Genomic DNA, 26,809 nt, shown 5'->3' on the forward strand with positions numbered 1-26,809 from the left:
CATTCCAGCATGATTACACCCACTCACTCCAGTGCCAGTGACACATGTGCCTTGTGGCATTTCTGGCTCACCAGGAGGGAGCTTCTTATTCAGGTGTGATACTGCTCCAGCTGCTTCTGCTTGTTTGACAGATTGAGTGGATGGGTTGATCCACTTTTCTCAGTAGAAAGACAAGAAAATTAAGGGATGGTTGCCCTACTTGTACACATGACCTTAAGTACACTGTATGTATCAGATAAACTAGGTCAATTAGTTTAGTTTGCACATGTAGATCTCATTGTAACATTTAGTTTTTGGCGAGAAACTTAGATACAGTTGTTTGAAGGAGCAATATAAAATACATATTAGAGGGGGAATTAGGACCTGTTTAACTTTCGTTATAGCCAGATAACTCGCTCTATAATACATTATTAAAACTAATCCTGCTGAGATGTTATTTAATCCAAGCAAATAATCAAATACAAGTATAATAATTTATTTCCTAATCATTTGAATAATGCTTTTATGCATGTACATATATATGTTTGTTTTTAACGCACTGGTATTGGATCCGTAGCTGAACTAATCAATAAATAAATAACATCATGTGCAACGTGAAAGAGCTCACTAGAAGGGATGCACTCGCAAAGGAAGTCGCTGGTGAAGAAAGTGGAGCATTTAGAAACTAAAAGGAGAGTAAATATTGGGCTTTGTCCCTCAACTCAAAATGAATTCCAGTGTTGAGAATAAAATAGGTGAGGATTATCAGCCGGGGGTGCAGGAAGGCCGTGCTGTTACTGCGCCATATAATATTACATGTCAGTAGATCACTTGGTGTCTTAATATGAAAACAACTATCAGATCAGGTACATTTTTATTGCTGTTGTATTCTCTTGGCTCTGGAATTAGTTATTAGAGCTCCCATCTGTGTGTTGTATTAGACAAGCTCAACGGAAGGCATGGCGTTTATTTCCTCTGTGAACAGAGCTGCATGCTCATTTCATGCAATACGAATTAAGGGCCAAACACAAAAGTGTTTCATGGGGTGATTTCCCCTTAGTGATTACCACTGGAGAGGTGCCAGAAACTGAACATGAGAAAATTACCATTCTGTCGACAAAAGTATGGCGCTATGTGTGCGTCTGGGTGTGTGCAAAGAGACAGAGGGAAAGTACAGCAGATAGTTGCATATTTCACTTTACTGTCTATTAAAGAGAGTTCAGTTAAGTGATGAAAATGTCTAGAAAACACCTGTGTGATTATTTTGTTTGCACTGTTTTCTTTCGGTAGGATTATACATGTCTGAAAGGTTTTACATTTTTTCTTTTTACAGTTTACTAGAAATAAACTAGGCCTACATGAGCAATATTTACAATGAGCTAACAGCAATAGATTAATACGTTTTAGAGGGCTCCAGGATGCCCTTTTAGTCAGATTCTCAAACATTTTCAAAGAGCCGTTACCTGATGCCAACTTCTTCCTGCCTCGTAAGGCGCATAAGGCCTTATTTTTAGAGACTGGAAGGAAGAAAGACTTTGTCTTTGTGTGATCTACATTGCCAGGAACTAATCCATGTTTGATTTCTGGCCAATCAGGAACCAGTAACAATTGAAAGCTGTTCCTTGGTTCCTAACCCTTACTCTGTTTTTTTTGAGTTGTACTTGTTTGGAACAACAAGTGGCTCATGTTAGCGTACGGAACTTACCGAGCTTTTTGAAAGCGACGAGGTTATTTAGGTTGAAGTTTTACTTTTCACAAACACATTTCAGAGTTTTTTTCCAACAGGAAATAGATGTCAATAGATGACACATTTGCTGTTTATTTTGGGCCTTGTCCAACAGGTCACCTGATCGTGATTCATTATAATGGCTGTATAATAACTGTAGGGGATTTCCACACTCCAATTATGCTTTATTCCACTTGTGGCCATAACGCAGAGGACATTGTTCAGCAACACTTAAATAGGCCTGTTTGAAGCTAACAGTAGTACGATTATAATATTACTATAAATATTTTGAGTTATCGCTGCCATCTAAAAAAATCTCAGAGGAATAAAAGTGTCTGTGTGTGCTCGGATTCATTGGTGGTTTGATGGTGGGGATGAACTACAACGTCCTGTAACTCTGCCTCCACATTTCTTCACCTGCACATCCAGCGACGACACACACCATTTACACAGCCCCCTAGATGAATGGCAAGGCAAAATGCTGAGTCAAATGCTCAGTCTACTGCATCACGTTTCACCCCCTCCCGAGATTAATGGTGTTGAAAATGAGGGCACGTCACATGTGTTGACGCGATGGGAGAGGCACTGGCCTCAGCGGTTTTAGCCTGGAGGCTCAGCCGCTGTACAAGCTGCTGTATATCTACTCTCTTCATGACGCAGATAAAACATTTTAATAATTACTAATTTACTGGAAGGAACTCACTATGAAAGACTTTTTTTCATGAGGACTGACAGCCTTTAGCAGATTTTATCAACAGCACAAGGATTTCTGCAATTGGACAATTTCTGTTACTTTTCTTTTTATTTAAACGTCTCACTTCAGGATTCAGTTCTTCACACATAAAAGCTTCTTAAGTTAAATAAAACTTTACAAAAAACTAATTAGGATGTATTTATTTCTGCTTGCAACCCCTTATCTCTAATTAAGCTGCTACTCAATAAACTTTTCTCCACAACTTTGATGAGAGCAATAGCATGCCAATTGTTTCCTTGTGGTGTTTGAGCAGGACTTACGGTCCTCCTGTTGACTAGTTTACATTCCGCAGCGCTACAGACATGCTGACATGGATTTAAAGATTTAGATCGACATTTGTCATAGGCATGCTCACCACTGGTCAGACAGAATACCACATCCATGCAACAATCTTGACAGTTTTGGGCCCATCTTTTCTGTCCCATTGTGGTATTAAACAAACATCTGTAGGCTGCATGATTTAGTTATTCCCCCTCAGCGGGCTTCCTTTGGTTTTGGTCCCCTTGTGACTCCCTTTGGGGTGGACACACACACACACACACACACAGACACACACACACACACACACACACAAGCAGACACACATACATGCACACTTGTAAACAACCACAGCTGTTTAGTCGAAATGTTGCTATTTCAGTGTGGCTTCTCATTTCTCAGTGTTTTTGTTTTACCATAATATGATGGGCACATATGTCTGAATGATTTGTTACACCGATTTTTGTTTTTTTGAGAACTGATGTTTTATTAAGTAGTACTGTAAGTTTATTCATCATGTTTGATGGACAGCTAAATAGTGACTATGGCTGAGGTAATGTGCATTAATCACATACATGTAAGTTGTCTGTGTTATGACATGTGTTTAAAAATGCAGTCTAATTATTAAATCAGGATATGAAAATGAATGTGTGGATCCACCAAAAAGTAGTAGTGCCTTCACAAACGTGAGAGCAAAACACACAACCTACAGTACTGTTGGACGAGTTCTCGAGGGCTGGAAGCTCCGCCATGCACACAGTGAATGCATGACAACGGATGTCTTTTTTTAGATAGCTTCGATCTATTTTGAGAGATGGGTAATGATACAGGACAGACACTGAAGGACATTCAAACCTGTCAACTCCTCTTTCTTCACACCTCATTGGTCAGAGGGAAGATGGCATTGATGAAAGGTCGCGGTGACTCTGATTAAAAGGGAATATATTCATCAAATCCACGGGCAGAGCAGGGTAGTTTCTGCTCGCTGCCTATAGATGGATTGGGTAATTGATCCGATCTGTCCTCACTCTGCCACCAGCAGCTGTTAACCCTGCAGTGTATTAAAATCAGATTAGACTCTTCTACACAAAGGAGCGCGCCATGGGGAGGGTTACATGTTCATGTGTGTCTACACACTTCTATACTGCAGCACGACAGGACTAAAGACAGAGAATCAGGAGAAACCCTTCTTTTGCTTCGGTGCCCAAAAAGTTTCCCCGTAGAAAATAATGGTGTGTACAATAACATATACATACTGTATTGCTTTGATTACCAACTTTTCCATCATGTCACATGGATCAGCAATACAGCTTAAAGGATACTGGAATAAATGTGATTGAAAACGTTGTTTTTGTCCGTTTTTGACCACCTCAGTTTCTAGAAAATAAGCAATTAAATAGCTAAATTAGTTCGTAGATGTGTTTGCACCTCTAAACAGTGACTCAACAGTCTGTAATACTGGGAAAAGGGAGGTGTAAAGCTAGCACAAAGTTTTCAAATACAGTATAACTTGACTTTGCAAGCCTTTGATGCAATTTACAATCCTGAAATGTATTCTTAGGTTGACAAAAATGCACAAGCATGGTTTATATTTCCACTTATGAGCAATGACGGTTTATATTATGTTTGTATTAAGATCTTTTTCTTTGAGGTATTGTAATATTTCAAACAAAGGATTTTCCTGTTTGCCAAACATGCAGACATGATGAAAGACATTCTTTGTAATTTAACTAATTTCCCAATACCCCTCATTTACATAAAATCACATTCTTTAGCAAAACGTCTTAATTTGTATCTGCTGCTGTGCCAGCATTTATTCCTCCTTCTGTCAGAGGACACCATGAGAGTTGGTTTCCCGTGAAAGACAACTTTCAACATATATCAGGACTATACAATTGCCAAGTGTTTTATAAGCCTCAAACGATCCAAATACATATTGCTTGGGAATTTCTCAATTCAACCCGATCTTATTTCATACAGATGATAAGTCAATACAGATTGCCAACATTTTTGGGTTTGTGTCAGTGTCCCTCTGAGAATCTAAGATTTACAGTAAAAAGAAAACCGAGAGGCATAGAACCAGAAACAGAGAAAGGGGCTGCATAGGGGGATGGATCGAGAGGGAAAGTTGAAGATCAGAGTTAGAGAATGAAGAACGAAAGGGCAGAGAGTGAAAGGGCATGTCTAAGTCCCCTTTCAATTTATTCTATATTGTTCATTGCAGATGACAGGTTTGGGAGCGGAAAGTCTCAAGTACCACATGACCATAATTAATCCCTACACATCAACCCACACCTCATTGAATTGATCCTTTTCTTTTTAATTATGGAAAAATGGGGTTTATCCAGCAAATGAATCATGTCCTATAACAATCAAAGCATTGTGTTTAGAAAAGCTGGGACAAGGACATTTCTCTGTGCCAAGGATTTCAGTTTCTTTAATAAAATAAGGGTCAATTCAACTTGTTTGACTGAATTGTTGGTTTGTTCTTTGGGCACGTGTGTAGCACCAAACTAAAAAGTATTCAGCAATTTTCAGTGTACTCTTTATTTTAAACAGCCAGGGGAAATACCCTTTACAGTGAACGCCTGAAGGAAGGATGCAATGCAAACTAAGTCTCTCGTCCTTCAGGTTCACTTTGTTCAACGTCAAGAGCACAAAGAAACAAACAACCAAATACGAGAAATTCTTAAAATGCTAGATATTTTATCACCGGAGCTGAGCTCTCCTAACGCCATCGCAGAAAGAGAGACGAGAAAGAAAGCGGATACACGGAGCGATCGCTGCTCCGTCTGCACATTGAACACAGCTAAGAGAGGCGCTGCTTGGAAAGGAAGAGTGAGTAGACAGACCAGACAAACTTGGCAGGAGGACTGAGCTAACACAAGAACGTAGAGGTTTATCCAAAATCAATGCAGCCTACTAATATTTGATTTTCCCAAAAAATGTAGGCCTCCATTGGCAGACACGGTGTGCTCCCGCGCACACACACAAACACACACACACACACACACACACACACACACACACACACACACACACACACACACACACACACACACTGCAAACACTGCTAAATAGATATAGCTGCAGTCCACTGGTGTATGCATGAAAGTGCCCTCCATGAATGAATGATGAAATCAGTTACAGGACAAATACAATGTAACTGAAAACCGAAGTAATTTGTTCAAGTACACCTTTGGGAGAATGGATGAATGAATTTGCAGACGTTTGTTATGCTACTACAACAAAAAACAGTCAAACAGTGCAAACCACAAGAACTGTAACAGCTGTTTAGACTGACGATGTGTAGTACAAAGAGAGACTGTTCAGACACGGCCACCAGGTCCAAACGAAGCATAGAAATCAGCTTTTCCTGGATATTTGGACTAAAACCTCATCTAATGGCAGAATGTTGTACAGTATGTGATGATGCGTGACTGGTTTGTTACCATTCAACGTGTGAGTACAATAATACATTGTGGTGAGTGAGTAAGGTCGCTGCTTTGTGTGTACAGGAAAGACTGAAGCGGTCCGTCCTTATTCACCAGCATTTTGCATTGTCTTGACTTTGAAAATAAACAGAATGGCATATGTTAAAAGGTTTTACAAATATGTGTTTAGTATTGAGAACGGGTTGGGTTTACCTTCCATTGTATTACTGAATGGAGAGACTTCTTCAATGAAACAGCATCATGGCTGCCCCGTTCCCCCTCCCAGTGGTCCTAGCTGCCTCTGCATCATACTGACCAGATTGTGAGTCATTTATTTGCGTCGTCCCGTGGCGTTACGAGTCACTGTTGAAAAATAAATAAAGATGGCTAATGTTCAGGGGAACATCATGATCTGGGTTGAAATAAGTACTCTGTTAAAGTTCGAGGACATTTGTGTTTTTGCTCAAATTTTCCTCATTTATTTGAGTGACACCACCTGGCTCAACTTTCACTGCAGTATAATGCAACGATATTTAGCAATGCACTGAACTGGCCAATCAAATCTGTGCAGGTGCACGTTCCTGGTAGATTACATTGTAACATGAACAGGACAATTCCAGTTCACCTTCCTATTGTCAAGACGAACGATACAACTAGAGACCATCTTTCGATGGGATCATAGCGCCTTCTCTACTGCCTGATACTTTACTTCTGGCGCTCTTGCTCTGACCACACCCATCTTCCAACTCCGCCTTAATCTTGATCTCAACTAAACAACTGAGTGTTTAGTCGTGACTGCATTGTGCATGGTTTCGATGGCATAGCGTAGGAAAATGGTAAATGGTAAATGGACTGTACTTGTATGGCGCTTTTCTAGTCTTTCCGACCACTCAAAGCGCTTTCACACTACTTGTCATCATTCACCCATTCACACACTGATGGGAGGGGCTAAGTGCCACCTGCCTATCAGACGATCACATTCATACATGACACACCCACCGACTCACCAGGGGAAGACAATACCCAGTTGTTGTAGCAGCTGGTAATGAGATCGTTCTGAGAAAAATGGCTAAAATCTTTCCTCATAACATAATTACCTGTCGTGCAGCGGTCTGGCATCTGAAAAACCAGAACTTGAAGCAAAACACACCCACTATTGAAGCGCTGTTTTCAGTCTGAATTCCTGGTAATGCTCACATTATAAATTGCAGAGGTGGGGTAGCATCGAGCTACATTTACTCTGTTACACGTACATGTAGTAACGCTTTTTGAGTAAATTGTACTTTTCAGAGAAGTTTTAATGCAGAACACTTTTTACTCTCACCTTTCATTACTTTTACTCTGTTACATTTGGATTAATTCATCGCTCTACTTTTATTTATTTAGTACTTTATCAGCTGATTCCAGGTCTGCTGGCGCTCTGTTATCCAAGAAGAGGAGCTGTTACCCTGGTTACACTTGTAACAACTAATGGGTATCCAAATAAACCATTAGCAATAGTATTATTATGGCTTAAGCTCTGGAAGTTATTCTAGTCATAGACTATAAACCAAAAAAGTCTTACATCTCCATGTGAAGGTAGAACATATTCAGCTGTCTGTCTGTGGAGTGTAATAGTCAATAAGCCACAGAAAATGATTGGAAGTGATTACTTTTGAGATTCCTTGAGACTGTATTCATTACGGCTAATTGGATTGAATGGTGCCCACTCATTGGCCTACATTTATACAATTTACATCGTATTTAAAGCGCTTAATCTGAATGGCACGAATATCATGAGACTGACATTTAAGCTCTTAAATCCGGAGGATGTCATAAGGGTTTTAGAGAGGGGGAGAAAGAGAGTGAGGGGGAGGGAGACGGAGACAGTGGGGAAGACATAGAGAGGGGGAGAGGGGGAGGAAGCACAAGAAAGAAAACAGTGAGAGGGTTTCGGTGACTGTGTGCTCAGAGAGACAGTAAAGCAGAATGACAGTGCAGGGCTTTTGTTGAAAAGTCTGCCTGCATGTCAATTCCAATGTAACATTTTTATCGACACCCTCCTCGCCACAACCTGACAGGCGGGCAGGAGCTCAACTTTTACGTTCCACACCAGAAGTTCAGGGTTAGTGAAACAGGTTCCCTTGGCAAACTTTGGAGGAAGTCTATTCCTTTTTTTCCCCCCACAGTCTTCTGCTTCAAGAAGTATGCAAGACTGGCAATGTTTATTCACTTGACCTAGAAAAAGCTCTTGGTGAAACTGCGCACATATTCTGAACTCAAAAGTAATTTTTGATTTTATAGTGGAGCGGTGTGTGGATGCACAATGTACTGTATAAGCTATTTACTGCATGATTTGCTGTTGCTTTAGAGGATCTCAGGGGGAAAATGGTTTGTTTTGGGGCTTTCACATCAGGAAATGTACTGAAATGGTTCTACGCTGTGGATTGATAAAAATGCTCACTTTAAGCTTCTATTATTAGCTTCTTCTGACTGGTGCATGAGCTAAATGGCACCTTGTGCATTACAAAATGCTAACAATTACAGCTGAAACAATTAGTCAGAAAACTAACACAAACATTCTTAATGATAATTGATTCATCGTTTTAGTAACTTTTCAAGCAAAGATGTCAAACATCATCTGCTTCCATCTTCTAAAATGTGAGGATATTCAACACTTTTATCATTGTAGATTGGATAAATTATAGCAGAATATTCAGTGTAGGATTGAAATTAATTGATTTTTTTTTCGTCTTCTTGCGAATAAAAAGGAATATCTTAGGGTTTTTCGACTGTTAGTTGAAAAAAACTAAACATATGAAGAAGTCACCGTGGGCTTTGGGAGACTAAGAAAATAACCCTGAGTTGAAACCCTAAGAAAAAATTACAGGAAAGTATATTTATAATCTCTGTCGTTGAAGTTGCTGTTATATTTAGCCAGTTTACTGCACTACCTGGTTGTAAAAAGGAAGTGCTGCAGATTACAACACAACTGTCCATCTGGACATTAATACACAAAACGAAACCCAAAGCTATTTCACTGGCCGCAGACTGTGTTGTTCCCTGCATGGCTCAGTTTAAGCCTTATGACACAGATTTATCCAGATTCTCCAGACTGAGCAGGACGCGGGAGTGTCCTCGCGGAGGACAGATTCCTTTGATGTCTAATAAGCAATTATTGATGGCTCACCGAAATTTCTTCTTAAACTCACTCACAAATCCAGAACAGCAAGTAGTTTGACAGCTTTATTCAATGCTAGTACTTTGAATGCTTTTTACCACCTCAAATGATCCAAGCGTTCCACATTGATCCTTTGCATGGTGCCTTGTGTTTGTTTACTGATTGGTCAATAATCCAATTATTGCAGCACGGCTCTCTCTCTCCGAGCCCCCGTGATGTGTAAAGAGACACTTCCTCAGCATGCAGAAAGAGATGAGTAAGAGAAGGGAATGGTAATAAAAGTGGGGAAGAGGGAGCTGGAGAGAAGTGTGTGATATAACCTATGTGGGAGAGAGAAAGAGGCAAAGAGGGAGAAGAGGAGAGAGAACGAGTGAAGGAGAAAGAAACCACTAAGGGACTCTGCGGCTGTGTGTGTGTTCATGTGAGAGAAAGAAAAAGACAGAGGGGAGGGGGGGGGGGGGGGGGACAGAAGACAAACTCGCAGGCAAAGCCAAAGTTACCTTTTAAAATGCACTGACCTTGTGCACTTCACATTAACCTCCCTCTCCAAAAGAATTAGTCTCTATCATTCACACTCAACTGTTCCTAACTGCGCCAATTGATTTCAGTGGACCAGAAACGGGGAAATTGAATCTCCCGTTACCCTGGGCAAAGACCAAGGGAATACATGCTAATGCTGCACAGACAGACCTGAAACAGCCTATGCTGACTGGAAGTCCACTGTTGTCTCTCTTGATAGATTTGGTGTGAATAGAATGGCTCCCTAAGGTGTGGAACTGTTGGAACAGCTTCATAAGCTGTGTCTGCAAGGGATGTCTACACTCTTTTAATGCTTTCTCACTCCTCTTCCCTGTGCGTCGGGTTTTAAATGCAGGTAAGGAAAGGAGACAAAAGAATGCAAGAATGGGCCCTGTTAACAAATAGTTTTTGATTGAATGACGCGTGGCACCATAGCATTGTAGGGGAGGGCGGGGAACAACTCACACATTTTGGCTTTGGCTAAGTACTTAAAACAAGCAACACGCACATCTTTGCAAAAACGAACAATTTTGTTTGTACAATTGAATCGAAAAGTGGCTGAAGTGAAATTTTACAACTTTTCAGCAATCTTTAAGCTTTTAAGGCGGTTGCTAACAACTTGCCGAATGAGACTACTAAACGTCATCACGCCAACATTAGTCCAACTTTAGCTTCATGGTGGTGCCGTGAAGTCATGCAACTGTGGTGTAGTTCGTTTATAGTCTAATTATAGCTTTGTACTTCTGGCAAATGCATTAAGACTTCAAACTTTTAAAAAATTAGCGGGAAAACTGCTGGCGATGTGGTAAACTGACCGGAAGCACATCCTGCTCGACCCCGTGCAACTACGTAAAAGGTCTGTGTTATGTTAAGGAGTTCCCTTGGACACCCTATGGCAGCCATTCTAACCCTATTAAATCAGGAGTGAGCATTATACTTCTGATTGATGGCCGAGGGCGAGCAGCTCAGACAGATTCATTTACGCAGCATTTGCTCCTCGTTAATAACAACTGATGCTATCACTACAAAAACAAGTTGTCAAATTGTCCTTTACGTTCACCAAGGCACAAAAGGGCTTTGGGGTGCAATGAGTTTGAAGAGACAGTTCAACTAAATATGTATTGATTTTTTTAAATGCCTCCGTTATACAATAGATTATGAAGTCTTCAGCATGAGGCAACTGTTGATGTTTGGCTCCACGACGGCACATTTTGCCTTCTGCAACAAATGGCTTTAATCCACAAAAGTTAGAAGAAGTTTCCCAGCAGGAGGCAAAGATTACATGTGAAGGCGCGGAGGAGCTCTGACGAAGAGGCTGACAAAGCAGGCGGGTCGACAGAGACACTGTGTAAGTGCAGCAGCCGGGGTAAGGACCTTTCAGCAGCATGCCAAAGTTAGCCCTCAACAAACAAAAGGTGGCACGAGAGGAAGGTTGAATCAAATCAGGAGGAGGAGCTTAAGCACTGTTACAAAGTGGTTACTTTAAACAGCTTTGTTTGACTTAAATCGGAGGAAACATTTAAATATCGTTGTAAAGAACACAACTAAAATCTGAACAGGACTGCATTTTGCTTTTGCTGAAGAGGATTCTAAATGAAATACAGTGGACACACATACACAAATAAGATCCAGGCAGGGAAGAAGGCATACAAATCCCTGTGTGTTTGTTCATCCGACGGGGTTAGCCGGTTGCTGATTTATTTAGACCGGTATCTAATCCTTGATCTACGGCTTCAGTTCTGGGCCTTCTGGACTTTATAAGGCTTCGTTATTTTGGGCAGTAAAACACAGAAAAATATGCTTCTTCTTGATATGCTTTACACATGCAAGGCTTTAAAGCGTAACATGTATATCTAGTAGCAGTGGGTGTTAAATGGAAATTATGACCTCTGTGTCTCCCAAGGGGATTTGGTGGTGACAAGAGTATTCTGGCACTTCCTCTGAATTTACAGTAACAGGAGTTTGTATGCTTTGGCCAAGGATCCCATTGAAATGGGCATGCCTCACACCGTAACATGGCTGTTATGACAGGCTTTCTCATATAAAGCGTCTGTGGACAGACAGCCCCCGGGGGCAGAGTACATAAAGAGGAGTCAGTGCCACATTGAGAGGCTGTCAATGCTCTCCACAGTACACGGTGTCAAGAAATCTGGATGTGCCAGTCAGGTTTTGGTAGAAGGTATATATACTTGATATGAGGTGTACAGTCATCTTGCCACCATGTGTTTCTATTGCTCAGAAGAACCAATTACGCTCTATTTCCTCTTATAAAGCTACTCATTAGCGCTGATGGGTTTCGCAACATGAAGCAGAACAGTGACTAGATAGAAAATGTAGAGATACAAGCTGCTTCTCTGCCGCACAAAGCCCGTGTTTCAATAGGGAATCCTTTGTTCACTGTGTAAATCCCCATGGCCTCCCATTTAAGAGCTCAGTATGTCACATGAGACTAAACTCCTGCTCACAAAAAAAGTAATTAAAATATTTTTCGAAAAATCCACTCGAGTGCTCTCCTTTAAGAAAGATATCCATCTCTAGAAAAGACAGACTAAAATACTTTTTTCTTTATTTTCCTCTTCCTGTTCTCCTCGTTCACTTTTCAAATAAGATTCTCTTCCTACATGAGATATTCCCCCCCCCCCCTCCACCTGAGACCTGTCTCCCATTCTTAAATATTTATGCCATAAGCTCAAGATGTCATGTATTTACCCTAATCTTCAGAGTTTCATACACCTCAAACAATGAGATGGAGTGTGTACACAAGACAGCGAGGGGAAGAGCAGCAGAGAGAGAGAGGAAGGAGAGAAACCTCTGAATCGACAGTATTTTACCAGGATGGAAAATGTGGGAGATATTCTGAGCCCCAGGAGTATTTGGTTGGGCGAATGTTTTATTTGAACAGGGCGTCTTAGTGGCAAAGCCTGATGTTATGATTTATTAAAAGTGCAGCGTGAAGGGAATTATAACGTGGTGGGAAACTGTACATGTGTGTGTGTGTGTATGTGTGTGTGTATGTATGGTGCCTGAAACTGTATGTTGATGAATGTATTTGTGCGCATGTGACTGCTAGCCTAAAGAAAGAGGACAAGGACAGTTCAGTCACATGATAAGCTGAACATAACGTTTCATTTCCGTGATGCTGTTTTTCTTCTTTGACATACTGTGAATGTGGAAAAGGGAGGCGCCGTCTATGACGACCAATGCAAGGAGGACGATAATTCAATGTTAAGGTTGCAGCTAACAATTATTTTTATTATCTATTAATCTGCCGACTGATCTTTTGTCCATAAAATGTTAGAAAATAGAGAAAAATCACAGAACACAATGTTTTCAAATGTCTCGTTTTATTCGACCAACACTCTAAAACCCTGATATTCAGTTTAGTGTCACATAAGATAAAGACAAGCAGCAAATTCTCACACTTCAGGGTCAGTAAAATGTACTTACAATTTGTTAAATGATTAATTGATCATCATTGATGATTGATTTTTTGTTGATCAACTAACCCATAAACCGGTGAATGGTTTCAGTAGTATTTAATATTTAATCATTTATAACATTAATCTGGTTTCCGTAGAATCGTATTGTGACATGTGATCATCAAGGGCTGTAACTGATTGATAGATAATCAATAAAATACCAATAAAAAGGACAGATGCCCATTACTAGTTCTTAAAGCCAAAGGTGTCGTCTTCCAATTCCTTACAACAATTAAAAACACAAATTGATAAAGATTAAAATGGTATAATATAAAGAAAAGCTGAAAATCTGTATAATGGTTTAAACTGGAGTCTTTAAATATTTTGCCATTTTATTTGATATATTATTATTAATCAATGAAAAGACCAATAATTTCAGCACTGATATGAACACATTATGCTATTGTGTTACATTTCAGTACATTTTGTTCACTTAATTGAGTATCAGTTGATGATTTTATTTCAAATGTCATATGGTTATACTTATAACCAGAATATTAAAATTATTAATTATTATTAAAAAAAATTATTAAAATCATTATATTGATTTCAACCCGATTTAACCTACATGCAGAAAGACATAACAATTCATAATTATCTGACTATTCACACTGACTCACTTCCAGAATACGAGTCAGTTTCATTGTTGGGCAAAATCTGTGCATATTTCGAACATTTTATTTATATATATATTTGAAAGCCTGTCAAAATCAGCCGGCAAATAAGTCAGTATATGTGGATGTCAGAATTAAATTTAAATATTCTCTCTTGCTTCCTCTCTAGTCCTGTCTCACTCTGCCCTTTGTCCCCATCTCACTGTATTCCTCCAGTCCGCCTCACCATTGCTAACATCCCTGGAATTGGCCGCCCCAAAAAGGTGACACGGGCGCCGGCTCTGAAAGGGCAGCCACATGCACCACTGCAAATCTTTCACCTTATTAAATATACATCAATAGTCAGCCATACCTATGAAGAAGCTCTCACCTGAGCAGAGGTTTCAATGTCTGATGTTATTTTTAACTTCTTGTTTTGAACAGGAAATTACGTTTCAGGCTACAATATGTGATGCATATAAGTACAATGATGGTGAGAGGCTTGGTAAACACAGCCTCTCTCTCTTGGTTTTTATGTTCCTGTCTTTATCCCTCTCCTCCTCTCTGCACATATCCAACACTTGACTCTTGTGCGACACCAAAAAGGAAAGTCTGGGCATTGTGTGGTGATGGCCAAGGCCTGGTGCAAGCCTTATGATAGAGATGCAGGAGGCAGATACAGACATGCCATCCAAGCTGTAGCACTTCAGAGCATCTATAGAAATATCCAGCTCTCTGTGTCCCTTTTCAAGAAAGCAGTACTAACTGACATCAGTCAATCATTGTGTTTCCTCTTTCCTAAAGCCAAACTGGAATCATTTCAAGGGGTGTGTGACTTTGTCTAAAGTGAACATGTCGATCAGGTTTGTCGGACTGCACCTGTTGCAATGACAGTGCCGATGCACGCCAACTTCATCACTTCAGTAAACGATATCTAGTATTTTTCACTGAAAACATCTTCCTGTGTTACATAACAGCAACAACCTAAGATTTAGGTTTCTATTCTGAGGACAGACGTTGACTGAAGATGTACGGATTATACTGTGGTTGTGTTCTGAGTGAGATAGAGTGGTCAGTGTGGGTTTCTGTGATATTTTATTGTGTAGACGAAGGTTTGTCTTTTTGCAGTAGTTGTTTTGCAAGAACCTAATTGCAGTATGTCCCTCGGCAGGTGTTGTATTGTTCATCCAGTGGCCATCTGGGCCTGTAATCCTTTGGAGGTGAACACACTGAATTTGAAAAAGGTCATTGCACAGACACATTTAGTTTGGCCCGATATTGTGTGTGTGTACGTGTGTGTGTGTGTATGTAACTGTGTGTGTGTTTGTGTGTGTACCTGTGTGTGTGTGTGTGTACGTGTGTGTGTGTGTGTTTGCCCTCTAACCTTCTTTTTCTTTTGCATTTTGTACCGCTTGTGTGGGACCTTTTGTAATTTTGAGGTCAGAATTAAAGTTGACCTTTTATGAAATTAATGTTGAGCTTTACAATGAGAAGACCTGATAGCACTTTAGTTTCTAAAGTTGTAATTGTAAAACATTACGGTTTTGGAGCTTTAACCAATCTCCTCCTTTCTCCCCTTGCTACTACGACTTAAGTGCAGATACGCCATTTAAACAATAACATTTGCAAAAAATAGATCCATATTTCTGGAGTTGTATAGTTTGTGTTCCTTCGGGCACATTTTCGTTGATCACCTGATTGGCCCCTGCTGTCAGAAGCGGTTTGGACTAAGTGGCTGAGCGCAGGCAAGACTTCTAGCTGGGTATATGACTGCTCTTCTGCTGTTGAACCTGTCAAATACTATAGAGAGGCTGACTGGAGAGCAGTTCTCAGCAGTTCTTGAGCTTACATGCAGAATGTGCTGCCGTGGTGCTAACCACCTGGATCTGAGCCAACCAGAGACTTGGCTTTGACTCTCATGCTAGCCCACTTCTTGAGGTTGTGGTTTCATACCCAGTGACATTAGGGAGCCACAAGACTTTAAACTATACATACAATAAACACTCCCAGCAGATTCAATTGGCAACCCCATGGCTAACTGTATCCCCTCAGTATGTAAGTTAATGTAGTATGGTGTGTGTGCAGCATTTCCTCTTTGCCCACGGAGGACTCTCTGCCTGCTCTTCCTCCATGTTTGTCCCAGCAGAATTGTAAATGACTGGTGGGTGTTGAGGATGATCGCATGTGACAGCTAATGCGTAGGGTTGCTGGCAACATGTGTCAGCGCCAGCGTACATTAACCTACATTCAGAGTGAGGCTTTTTTGAATCCCAGAGGAAAGGAAAAGGTCACCTTTTGAATAAGATTATTTTTGACGTTTGATTTCTCTGAACCCACATGCTTAGTTGATTTTTTTAAAAGATGTTTGTAGAATTTAAATGTCAGCTTATAGTATACGGTAATCTTATTGATTTGACCCTTGTTGTACTTAACCAGATGATAGCAAACAGGCCTTGACTGTCTGCTAACTGTTGCTAGAAAGTGGAAAACAGGTAAGGAGTGTGTGGTGTGGAGGTGGCTCTGGTCAGCGCTGATCCCTTAAAGATAATCTCCCTCTCTAGGGATTTGTTTTTCTCATTTGTCCCAGGGCCTCTAAGCTGAGTTTGGAGGTCACCTGCTGTACAGGCAACCTGACCCCAAACCTGGATAGAGACACATTTGTAAGGAGCCTGGTATTGCATGGAGTCGGTGGAAGAAAGCAAAGTAAGCAGTAAATAGAGTTGAAACATGAACACCTGGGGAGGCCAGGTCTAGAGTTCATCCATGCCACTGAAATCAAAGGATTTGGGTCAATAACAGAACTAGTTTTAGCAGCGTGGCTTTGAAGCGGTCCATTTGTGTTTATGTTCGTGGCAGTGAGATAGATTAGAGTACATTTTGAGCCACGTTTCACAAAGGTGGTGAAAACAGGCTCCTTTTTGTGTATTTAGTTAGATTTAAACCAACTACCATGCTTATTTTTGCTGTTATCATGTAGGTTTATGTTCAGGAGGGAAATTTGATTTAAGTCACTGAGTTGGTATTCCATGTTTATTCATGTGTCGAACATTTTGTTTATCACTGGCCTCTTGTTTGCATTATTTCTCTATTTCCCATGCCTGTAAATCAACCTGATGCCCTACAATGTATTTCTCAACATGTCAGCTAAATTATGTTCCCAGCTGTTTTCTGGCTGTTTTCTGATTTTTGCAAAGGATCTTGGAAACTTGGTGCTAAAAACAGAAACTGATCAGGGTGAGGAGCCCATGTGAACCTAACTGCTTTAAGGCAGTAAAGACACTTCGTCACAGTCGATCAAATCAGTGCAGGCGAACTTGACGAGGAGATCAGTCGAGGCTGCTACAGAGGCTGTACAAATGAATAGCAGTTCATTTTTCATGGGGATGAATTAATCATAGTAAAAGCTGTAGTTGTGTCATTTTGAATTGCAATGTGATCCTGTTACATGTGCAATTGTCTTTTACAAATTACCAAACATTTTACCGGTGGTTGATGTTTTGTCTATGTCTAGCACTAAAAAATGTCTCTCTCTATGGAGAACATTTTTGAGGTAACCAAGTTAAAGCTACTACAAGGTACTCTAGTTTTGTGTTGGTTTTGTTGGTCCCTGTGGACAGAAGCGGTAGTGCACCAGAGTCACTTTAGAAACCTCTGATTTTACTGCAGCAGGTTTGGAGAGTCTTCCCCCACATAGTCCTGGTTGTGGTTCTCCCGTGCCTCTCTTCCCTCTAGCGGGCCCAAAAAATACGGCCTGGGCCTTCAGCATTGTGGTGTCGGTGTTGGCTCCCAGCAGAGGCCGGAGGAGTAGCGAAGTGAAGCTCTGCTCCTGGCTGGAGGAGGAGCCGCTGGAGGTCTGACTGCAGGTGAAAGACGGAAGCTAAACCCCGCTAGGGTCTGAGCTGAAGGAGTCTCTGATGAACCTGCATGATTTTGTCTGATTTCGCGAGGAATCTGACCCAGTGGCACAGATGACAAGCATTAATGTAGAAATAGCCAATCTTCTCGCTGATAGTCTTGGTTACTTATGTAAGTCATATAGACATATCGGCATTAAATTGAGACGGTTTCATAACCAATTAAAAGTTTCTCACATTAACTTTATTGTGTGGGATTTACACCCACCTACTCCCCTTCTCAGCGTTGTCCAGTTCAAAAGTCTCAGATGGCAAGATCCGTCTAAATTGAGTGCCTTGCAGTATTGGAGATCTTTGGCCTGGTTCATGCTTTGCTTATAAATGAACCCAATGCATTTGGTCAGAAATGAACGAGTGGGTGTGTTGACCCCATAAACTGTATAGGAACAGTTTGTTGTGGCATTATGCAAAAAGTAGCATTTTTCAATAAGGCTGCACTTAAGTTATGGAGTTTTTGTGTGCAGTTTGAAAAACGTGCGTACCGGCATTCATTAACAGCACATTTACGTTCTCACAGAGTTTAAGTATGTCACGCTACACAGAAACTATGATCAAATCTTTGGGCATGCATTGGCATTCCATGCCTAATTTTATACTGCGTGAATGTGATCGGCCTCTCGCTGCCCTTGACAGGCATGAATTACGGGACTTTCCAGCCACTATAATCCTCCCCAACAGATAATAACACCCTGCCACATCTCCCTGAGATTCATGCCTGCATGCTTTGCGACTTAGCCAAAATATCTCAGGTGATTAATTTCATTCACCATGTGTGACAGTGACAGTAAGTGATTAAAGTGAAGTAAAGATGGTCAGACAGCAGCTCTGGTTAGTTAAAAGCAGCCGAGTTACACTACTGCTGCCCTAAAGGTATCCACTGTCTCCGTAAGACCCCGGGGCCATTCAGCTGCGACTGCATACTGGAGGAAAGGTGAAAGTTCACAAAGGAGTGGCTGTGGAGTTGGTTAGTGGAATTTAAAGTCAAAGAGAGATACAGCTTCAGACATGTAGAGTACAAACTGGATACTCTGTATAAATCAGAATGATACTGTAGTCTGTTTCTGCTTTCTGTTTCTGTTTCTGTCTGTTTCTGTGTGTGTGTGTGTGTGTGCGTGTGTGCATGCATGCATTTCTGTGACTTGCTTCGTTTCTTTGTTTACACTCAAAACAGTGGATTTATATGTGACAGATGATTGTGATTTGCTGTTATGGGGGAAGGTCACTTAAAGTTTATAGGCACAGGCGTTGGAGGGGAGACAACACAACAGCTTGGAATTTAAAAGAAGGAATGCAATCACAGCCCGGACACCAGATTCCATCAGAGAGCAAATTTGCAATATCTGTTATTTGATGGTGAAATCACCTTATTTGTCCCGTATTTAAAGTTTTTACACGTTGTGTTTTTACAGAAAATATAAGAAAAATGATAAACTGTGAGATGGAAAATGACGGTGTGAAACCTTCATGCATAACATTTCAAGGTTCTGATTTTTTTTTTCTTGACCATAAGAAGGCAGCCAGTCAGAGTAGATTATACTGTAACCTTAACGCAAGTGTAACACAAGCCTGACAAAGAGGAAATCTCATATTTCTGTATGCTCAGGTACTCTGCCCAATGCCAGGGTCACCTTCACCAGGAAAAATAAATCCCTGGTGGCTCTCTAACACTACCCATAAGACCTCTCTCCCTTTTGAGAGGCGGTGAGTGGGTGTCAACCTAATGTTTATACTGTCTGCTCACGGTTATGTAAGCCATTTTGTCCTCTTCTTTCGCTCCCTCTCCATCTCCCTCACCTTGTTTAAACCAATCTACCGTTACCTTTCCAACATGCCGAGTTGTGTGTTACATAAAAAGTCTTTGAACTGGTCTAGCTTAAGGTTTTTCCACATGCCAAAGTGTGTATTACATAAATATTGTAGGCCAGACTGTAGAGACGCACTGTACCATGGAAGTTGTGTATGTGTGTGTTTTTTTTTTTTTTTGCAGAGTCAAGGATGCTTCTCTTTCATGAGGGGTAGGTTCAGGGAGGCTGCGGTACTTGTCTGATCCCTGTGATAACAGCCTCTAGAATGAGTCCGTGTGTCTGCTCAAACACACACACACACACACACAAATGTATCTTTACAGTGGGCGGCTGGCTCTACAGCAGTGTAAATACAGTACAGCACAGAAGTGTGTGTGTGTTTGTGATAGACTGAAGTCGTGTTTCCATTCAATTGGCAAGAAAATTTCAGACTAGGTTTTTTAATGTTGCAAAAAAAGAAATGCAAGTTAGGCGCATTTTCATCAACTGATATGAAGCAAATAAACTAATTGGGTCAGAAGTTGCCGGTAAAGGCTACGCTTTACACATGGTTGTAATGAGCCAGTAAACAGAGTAGAAGAAGAAGTTGCAAACTGGAAACAGGTTGCCTTGGCCATCTAAATCATCTACAAGAGAAAAAAGGAAAGTGAATTTGTTTCAATCGGGCAACTTAATTGTTTTTTCATGTTAGCTAATAGTCCGTAAAAAACCTTTTGGTAAATACGACTCGTCTTATCACAGTTACATGCATGAGGACATTGTTTCTCTATACAACACGACTCTCTCTGTGGTTCAGCTGCTTGTTTGCTGACTGTCATGCTAATGTACTTATGTGGATCACAGGGTTCATTCTTATCACGTGGGTCGTCCATCATACAGCCGTCTGACGGCCCATTATTTACCCATAATGGTGTTATCTTTATAACCTCAGAATAACTAGAGGCCTTTTGACTTCCCTTGTATCTTTGTCATTTATTTGACTTCATGTTTTGTTTCTATGGCAACTAATTGTTGTAATTACGCCGAGCTCGGATGACTTCTGACCTCTTCTTGTGACCCATATCGACCCGTATGCGGCTAATGCATATTCTGGCTTCTGGAAAATTCCGCTTTGACTGACTGCTGTCATTATCAAGTGCAAGATTGGCTTTTGATAAATCTTTGGCCGTCCTTTCTGGTCTTAGCTCTCCCTGATTTAGCATTCCTTCCGCAGCTGAGAGAGGGTGGAGATTGTTGAACCATTTGGAGAATGCTCCCAGTGTGACATCCAAATGACTTGTAGAAAAGCACGAGGCCAATTCTGAGCCCAAACATCTGTCCTGTGGTTTGGTCCTCACACAGTTTAGCGGGCACAGTGGGCTTGGTCTGGTTTCAAACACTCTGAAATTTATTTTCCTTTATCATTTCATTAACATCTTTCCTTTCGGGCCACCGAAGAGGGCAGCAAGCATTAGTAAGAGATACAAATTTCTGCTTGTACATTTTGGTGGGAAGAAACAGGCATTGTGTACTCGCACTCATCTGTATCCTCATGGGAAATAAACAGCAACTAAATCAGTTGTTAGCTTTGTGTGTTATCTTTTAAGATGAAAGGACACTGAAAACAATGAAACCGCTGCCCTGGGGTTTCTGTAGGAAGAGAAAAAAGCAACAACTGGAGCGAAGAATGAGACCTTTGATCTGTGCAGTCCCATTGAGTCAGTCTGAGATTGTACCCAGAAATAAAGACAGGGGTTGAGAAAAAAAAAGTCCCAGTGTCACAGAAGTAGCCTGCACACAACTGCAGAACTTGTCATCCACATTATTTTAGAGGTATTGTGATATAAATTAATTCAATTTTTTCTCAAAAAATTAAAAATGTCTTGTCTTCGAGGATAAGGTTATACATTTCTTTATGTATTTTACTGTACATTGACCTAAAATGAACTTCTCTACCAAGTTAACATTATCAATGCAAATTTGCTTCTTCTGCAGTCTGGCTTTGTGTTTTCCGTATGAGCTGAATGGTGACATAAGGTCTTGCATGCAGGACTTAAGAACAATGTTACTTCCAGTGCTACATCATCATCATTTCAACCTTAACTGAAACAGACAGAAATTGCAACCTCAGAATACTTTAAGCTATGAAAATGACAAGCCAAACAAAAAGGAAATGTATTGATGTGGTCAAAGATGCACACCACTTACCCACAACGTGTTTTTGATTCTGACTGGAGACCTTTTGTTGCATGTCATTCCCTTATTTTCTCAAGCACATTAAAATCAGATTACACTATCATTCGTGCCCGTACGCTGACAAACTGCAGGCTATCATCTCTGCTGAAACAGCCTGATTTGGGAATGTCTGGTAGCTTGTGTTTAGTTTTGGGCCACTGGCAGCCGTTGGTGCACAGTCACTGCAGCCTGCCCTGTCTGCTCTGGTTTCATAAGCAGAGAGAGTGAATGACCTATATACTTCTCTGAGGGAGGGGAAGTCACCTTGTTGGTCGACCAGCAGACAGGCAGGCTGGCACGCAGCGACAAGGTTTTAATGCGTGGCACTATTAAAAGGGTGGACCGCTGACTGAATTTTAGAAGCAGATACTTTAGACTGCTCATGTGCTCCTCGTGTAATTCTTGGCTGTACACTTTCTTTGCTTTCTTGTTCACACTGCTTTGTAATGGTGTGAAAAATCCAATGTATTGTGGGGGGGGGGGGGGGGGGGGGGGGGGGTGGGGGGGGGGGGGGGGGGGGGGGGGGGGGGGGGGGGGATATTCAGCAGATAAACATGCTGAAAAACACACCTTGACATGGATTGGTTTTGTGCATGCACACGTACACACACTCACATTAGCTGAAACCATGGGGCCCGGTGCCAGAAAGATCTAGTCAGACAAACACCTCGCCAGAGACTCCTCTAAGCGTCCTAACAAATTGAATGTGTGTGTAGATGGACGAGAGGGAATTAGATCAGTGGTCCTGATTGTATCTGAGTGTGCTGTTGCTGTACCCCCTTTCCAGCTAGTCCCCTGGAGGAAATGTGTGTGCATGAGAGAGCGTGTGAGGTAGAGAGACAGAGAGAGGAGGAGAGAGAGAGAGTGCTTGGCAGCTGGTTTGATGAAGGATGTAAGGAGAATGTTAACCAGACAATCACCTTGCATGTTATTGATTGAGATGGGAGCGAGGTAATTAGAACAGAAAAGAAGGGGAAGCTGAGGCCACTTTTAATGTTTTGATACAAGGTGTTCTCTCTTTGTACCCATCTACGCGTTGTGTTCTTTGTGTGCGGTGCGTGCGTGTGTGTATGCACGTTAAGGGAAATGTTTCAGTAAATATTATATTACTGTTTCTGCTTGTCTTGACCTATCCTTAAATGCAGGAAGCTTTGAATCTACTCAGAATGTAAATGTATGTTAAATTTTTGATAACGTGAGAGCCAACTGATTCGCTGTCATTCCATTAATAAGTAGCACGGATAAGTAGCATGCTTAATGTAAGATTATTATTCAGCCTCATCCATAGGGCATGCTTGCTCTGCAAACTGATGAAACCATGTCATGTTTCCAACCAGACTGTAATGGATGGCCTCAAAATGTACCTGACCCCCCCCCCCCCCCCCCCCCCCCCCCCCCACACACTCTATCTTTTGCCTTACATCTCCATTGAGCAGACCTTATTTTAAGGAATAAATGTAGTCGTATTGTTCTTGGAAATGCATTGGATATAAATGCTTAAAGAGCTTAATATATGGCTTAGCATTGAATCGTATACTGAAGGGATACTCAACTTGCTTTGCCCGCTTGGGTCACTTTTGCAAAATGACAGGAGGCCAGCGGTCAGTTAATAAAGAAACAATAAAAACATATATAAGACATAATGAATAAACATTAAAAAGACAGATAACCTGTCTTAATTTGTAATTCATTATCCATCAATTATTCTGGGCTTCTCCCATTTTTTTTATAGATAAACAACCTCCCTTAATCTATTTTATGCACTCTGGTACCTTATTTACATTTAAACTACAAAACAAGTCCCATTGTGAGTCAATTTACTTTTATTGTAAATTTACAAAATGGTTAAAGGGCCACCCGACACCCTATCCAATTCATACTGGATTTTTGAAGCCGATACGTGTGTCTTATAGTTCAAATATAAACTTCTGGGTGCTGTCATACAAGCAATGCGCTACTGAGAATCATTCTGAATCACGTCAAAAGTATTTGGCATTTCCGTACTGTTATTTCATGTACTTCATCCGATGGTATTGGCCCACTGATTTATCGGGCTGTAATACCGACACTGTACACTGTACAGCTCTCTCAATCTGTGTTGACAATAAACAGAATTCATCAGTGACATTATGAATGTCTTACCAACTTAAATTTCCTCATATTGCAGTTTTGAAAAAATGTCTAACTGACAAAACTAACTGGTCAGACACTTATTTAACAGGACTAACGTGTCAGAAGTAAGCCTGTATGAGACCGGATATACATGCATCGATTATTAAAAAAGTAATAACATTGCATTTATAATCATCAAGGTGAATCTGATTTACCTTAATATAGATTGTATAACGTTTTGGTCCTTTTCAGTTCTTTAAACTCTGTATTAAACTGCTTTGAGCATGCCTCTTTAGTTAATAGCTTAACTCGACAGACATATCATCCATTTACTTTTGACCTTTGACAACTATTTGCAGGAATACGTAAACAGTAACGAACTATAACTAATTCTCCCATTTAGCACTGCACGAGTAGGAACGCACTGTAAATCCTGCGCTTTAATGGTCATGTAACTGTAGAAATCAGTCAGCAGCAAATGATGCCAAAGTAAACAACGCCTTCTTGCTCAGAGTAAATAACGACAACATGACATGCTACGTACAGTACAGCACACATCAGTACTGATTGTCAGCACTGATCTTTGTCCCTGAACTCGTTGTTTACACGATTACACAGTCAAGTCTTTGCTCAATCACGGTTTGTATTGTTTTTGGCCACCACTCAATATGTTTTCCAGTGCCTTCCCCTTTTTCTCCCAGAGAACGGGACAAGTGTTTTGGATCCTACTTAAATTTGACATCCTGCTCTGTGTCTCTCTGCTTATTGAATTTAAATAATCTCCTCTATAATTCTGTCATTGGCGTCTCTTTAAGCCTGGTGAAGCTATAAATCAGTTGAGTGCAAAGCCCTCCTCTCTCGGTTGGCAGACATCTTTATGGTTAGCCACGCGGTGCTGCTACTGTACAGTGGGTCGTAAAAACACAAGAATGTTCCACAATGTGAATCAGGCAATAACACTGTAAGGAAGGGGACAGTCTACCCTGGCTTTGTTGTTGACTTTTGAAAAATCTTTGTTGATTTATAGTCTAGTCTCACGTCTTGTTTGTGTCTGTGTGTCCTTTCAGCTCGCCACTGAGACAACCGTCCTCAACGGCCAAAGTGTGTCTGGTTTGTGGGGACGAGGCATCCGGATGCCACTACGGCGTCGTGACATGTGGAAGCTGCAAAGTGTTCTTCAAAAGAGCCGTGGAAGGTATGCCATTAACTCATGTTGAAACAAGATATCTTTTCTAGGGTGACTGGGAGAACTTAACACACTGCAACTTAAGAAAACACAAGTAAATTAAAAAAATCAAAACATCAATGCTGACGTAAATCGCAAACAAATTAGGACACTCGTAGGTAGCACAAACGCACCGCGAATACAGAAAACACAAGCAAATGAAATGCTGCAAGTTGCACACAACAAAATGATGTTACAACACCATACAATGTGTTGTAATTACATTGAATGTGTTGTAATTTTGTTATGCTGTTCTACACATGACATCTATTGCACTTCTGTCCATCATGGGAGAGGGATCCCTCCTCTGTTGCTCTCCCACAGGTCTCCCTGTTTTTTTCCCCGTTAAAGGTTTTTTTGGGGGAGTTTTTCCTGTTTTCCGATGTGAGGGTTCCGGGACAAGATGATGTCATATGTGTACATATTGTAAAGCCCTCTGAGGCAAATTTGTAATTTGTGATTTTGGGCTATACAAAAATAAATTGAATTGAATTGAACACAATAGAAGTCTCTGCATAAAAAAATGATGAACATGCTCGTAATTAGTCGAGACTAGAGCTAGCTGTATAGCCAATATCCCCTATAATATCGAAATCATGCAACATTTTTGTTTTAAAACTAAAATAAAAAGGCTTTTCTTCTGTTGCAGTGCATTGAGCGCTCTATTGGCTGCCATACTTTTCTCATACTGACCATTTAAAAAGAAGAATAAGCATCTCCTATTTCATTGTTTACAGAAGAGTGACATGTTGTTTAAACTCTAATACTTGTATAACTGTAAGAGGAAGAAGCTCTTGCTACTGTTATTATTAAGTTTCATTCATGTTGCATTACAGTTCCTCAGATAATCTCTTTTTTCCTGAGCTGACACGAAGCAGCATGTTCATTACTTTTAGGCAGAATACAGTGTCGATCATTTTTGGAGGAGTTATTAACAATAGTGCTGCTGGTTTTATTTGCTCTACACTGTTTTATGCAAAAAAACAACTGTTAAATCAGAGAAGACCTATACAGATCATTTAAATGGCCAAAAACATTTGCCACACTATATTTATAGACTGTGACCAAGTTGGGAGGCACATCAGAAAAAAAAGACAAACCATTCAGTAGGTAATTCTCCTGCAGCAGTCCTTTATGTTATATTTAGCTGAGGGAAAATCACAAGCAGCCATAATGTGCTTTTCATTTTGTGCCTGAGGCGTTGGCCTCACTCATTAAAATGAGTGTTTGAATGCGAAACGCACTCTTACAGACCCGGTACAGGCGGAAAAACAACAAGCAAACAAGCCTGCCAGCCAGCCAGCCATCAGGCCCTCGAGCTGTTTTTCTGACCGTTGAAGGAATTGCACTTATTCCCAATCAAATCATGCCTTAATTTGATGATATTTACAAACTGTCGTTACGGACACCTGAAACCAGATTATGTGTCAGGGGTTATCGAATTAGACATGCCATTGTTCTTGCTCCAAGCTTGGCCAGCAGAGAGCTGGCGGCAGATGCTAAAGATGTGACTTTGTGTGCGAGTGTTAGTCAGGTGAGGCTCTGAAGAGCTCAGATCTCTGCTGGCTTTGCGATTATACTTTCGGCAGCCCTATTTGTTTCGCATATGAAGTGTAATTACACCGAAAACGACTCAT

At 40.8% G+C, this 26,809-nt stretch overlaps 1 protein-coding gene across 1 annotated transcript in view; it reads left to right on the forward strand.

Annotated features, from left to right (window-relative positions):
• nr3c2 (nuclear receptor subfamily 3, group C, member 2) overlaps positions 1–26,809 on the forward strand; it is a 64,876-nt gene that overhangs the window by 13,763 nt on the left and 24,304 nt on the right. Inside the window, exon 3 of the mRNA XM_079160278.1 lies at positions 25,015–25,142. Within this exon, the coding sequence (XP_079016404.1) occupies positions 25,015–25,142 (128 nt within the window). The remainder of the gene's footprint in view (positions 1–25,014; positions 25,143–26,809) is intronic.

This window comes from Pholis gunnellus, assembly GCF_910591455.1.
Source record: "Pholis gunnellus genome assembly, chromosome: 5".
NCBI lineage: Eukaryota > Metazoa > Chordata > Actinopteri > Perciformes > Pholidae > Pholis > Pholis gunnellus.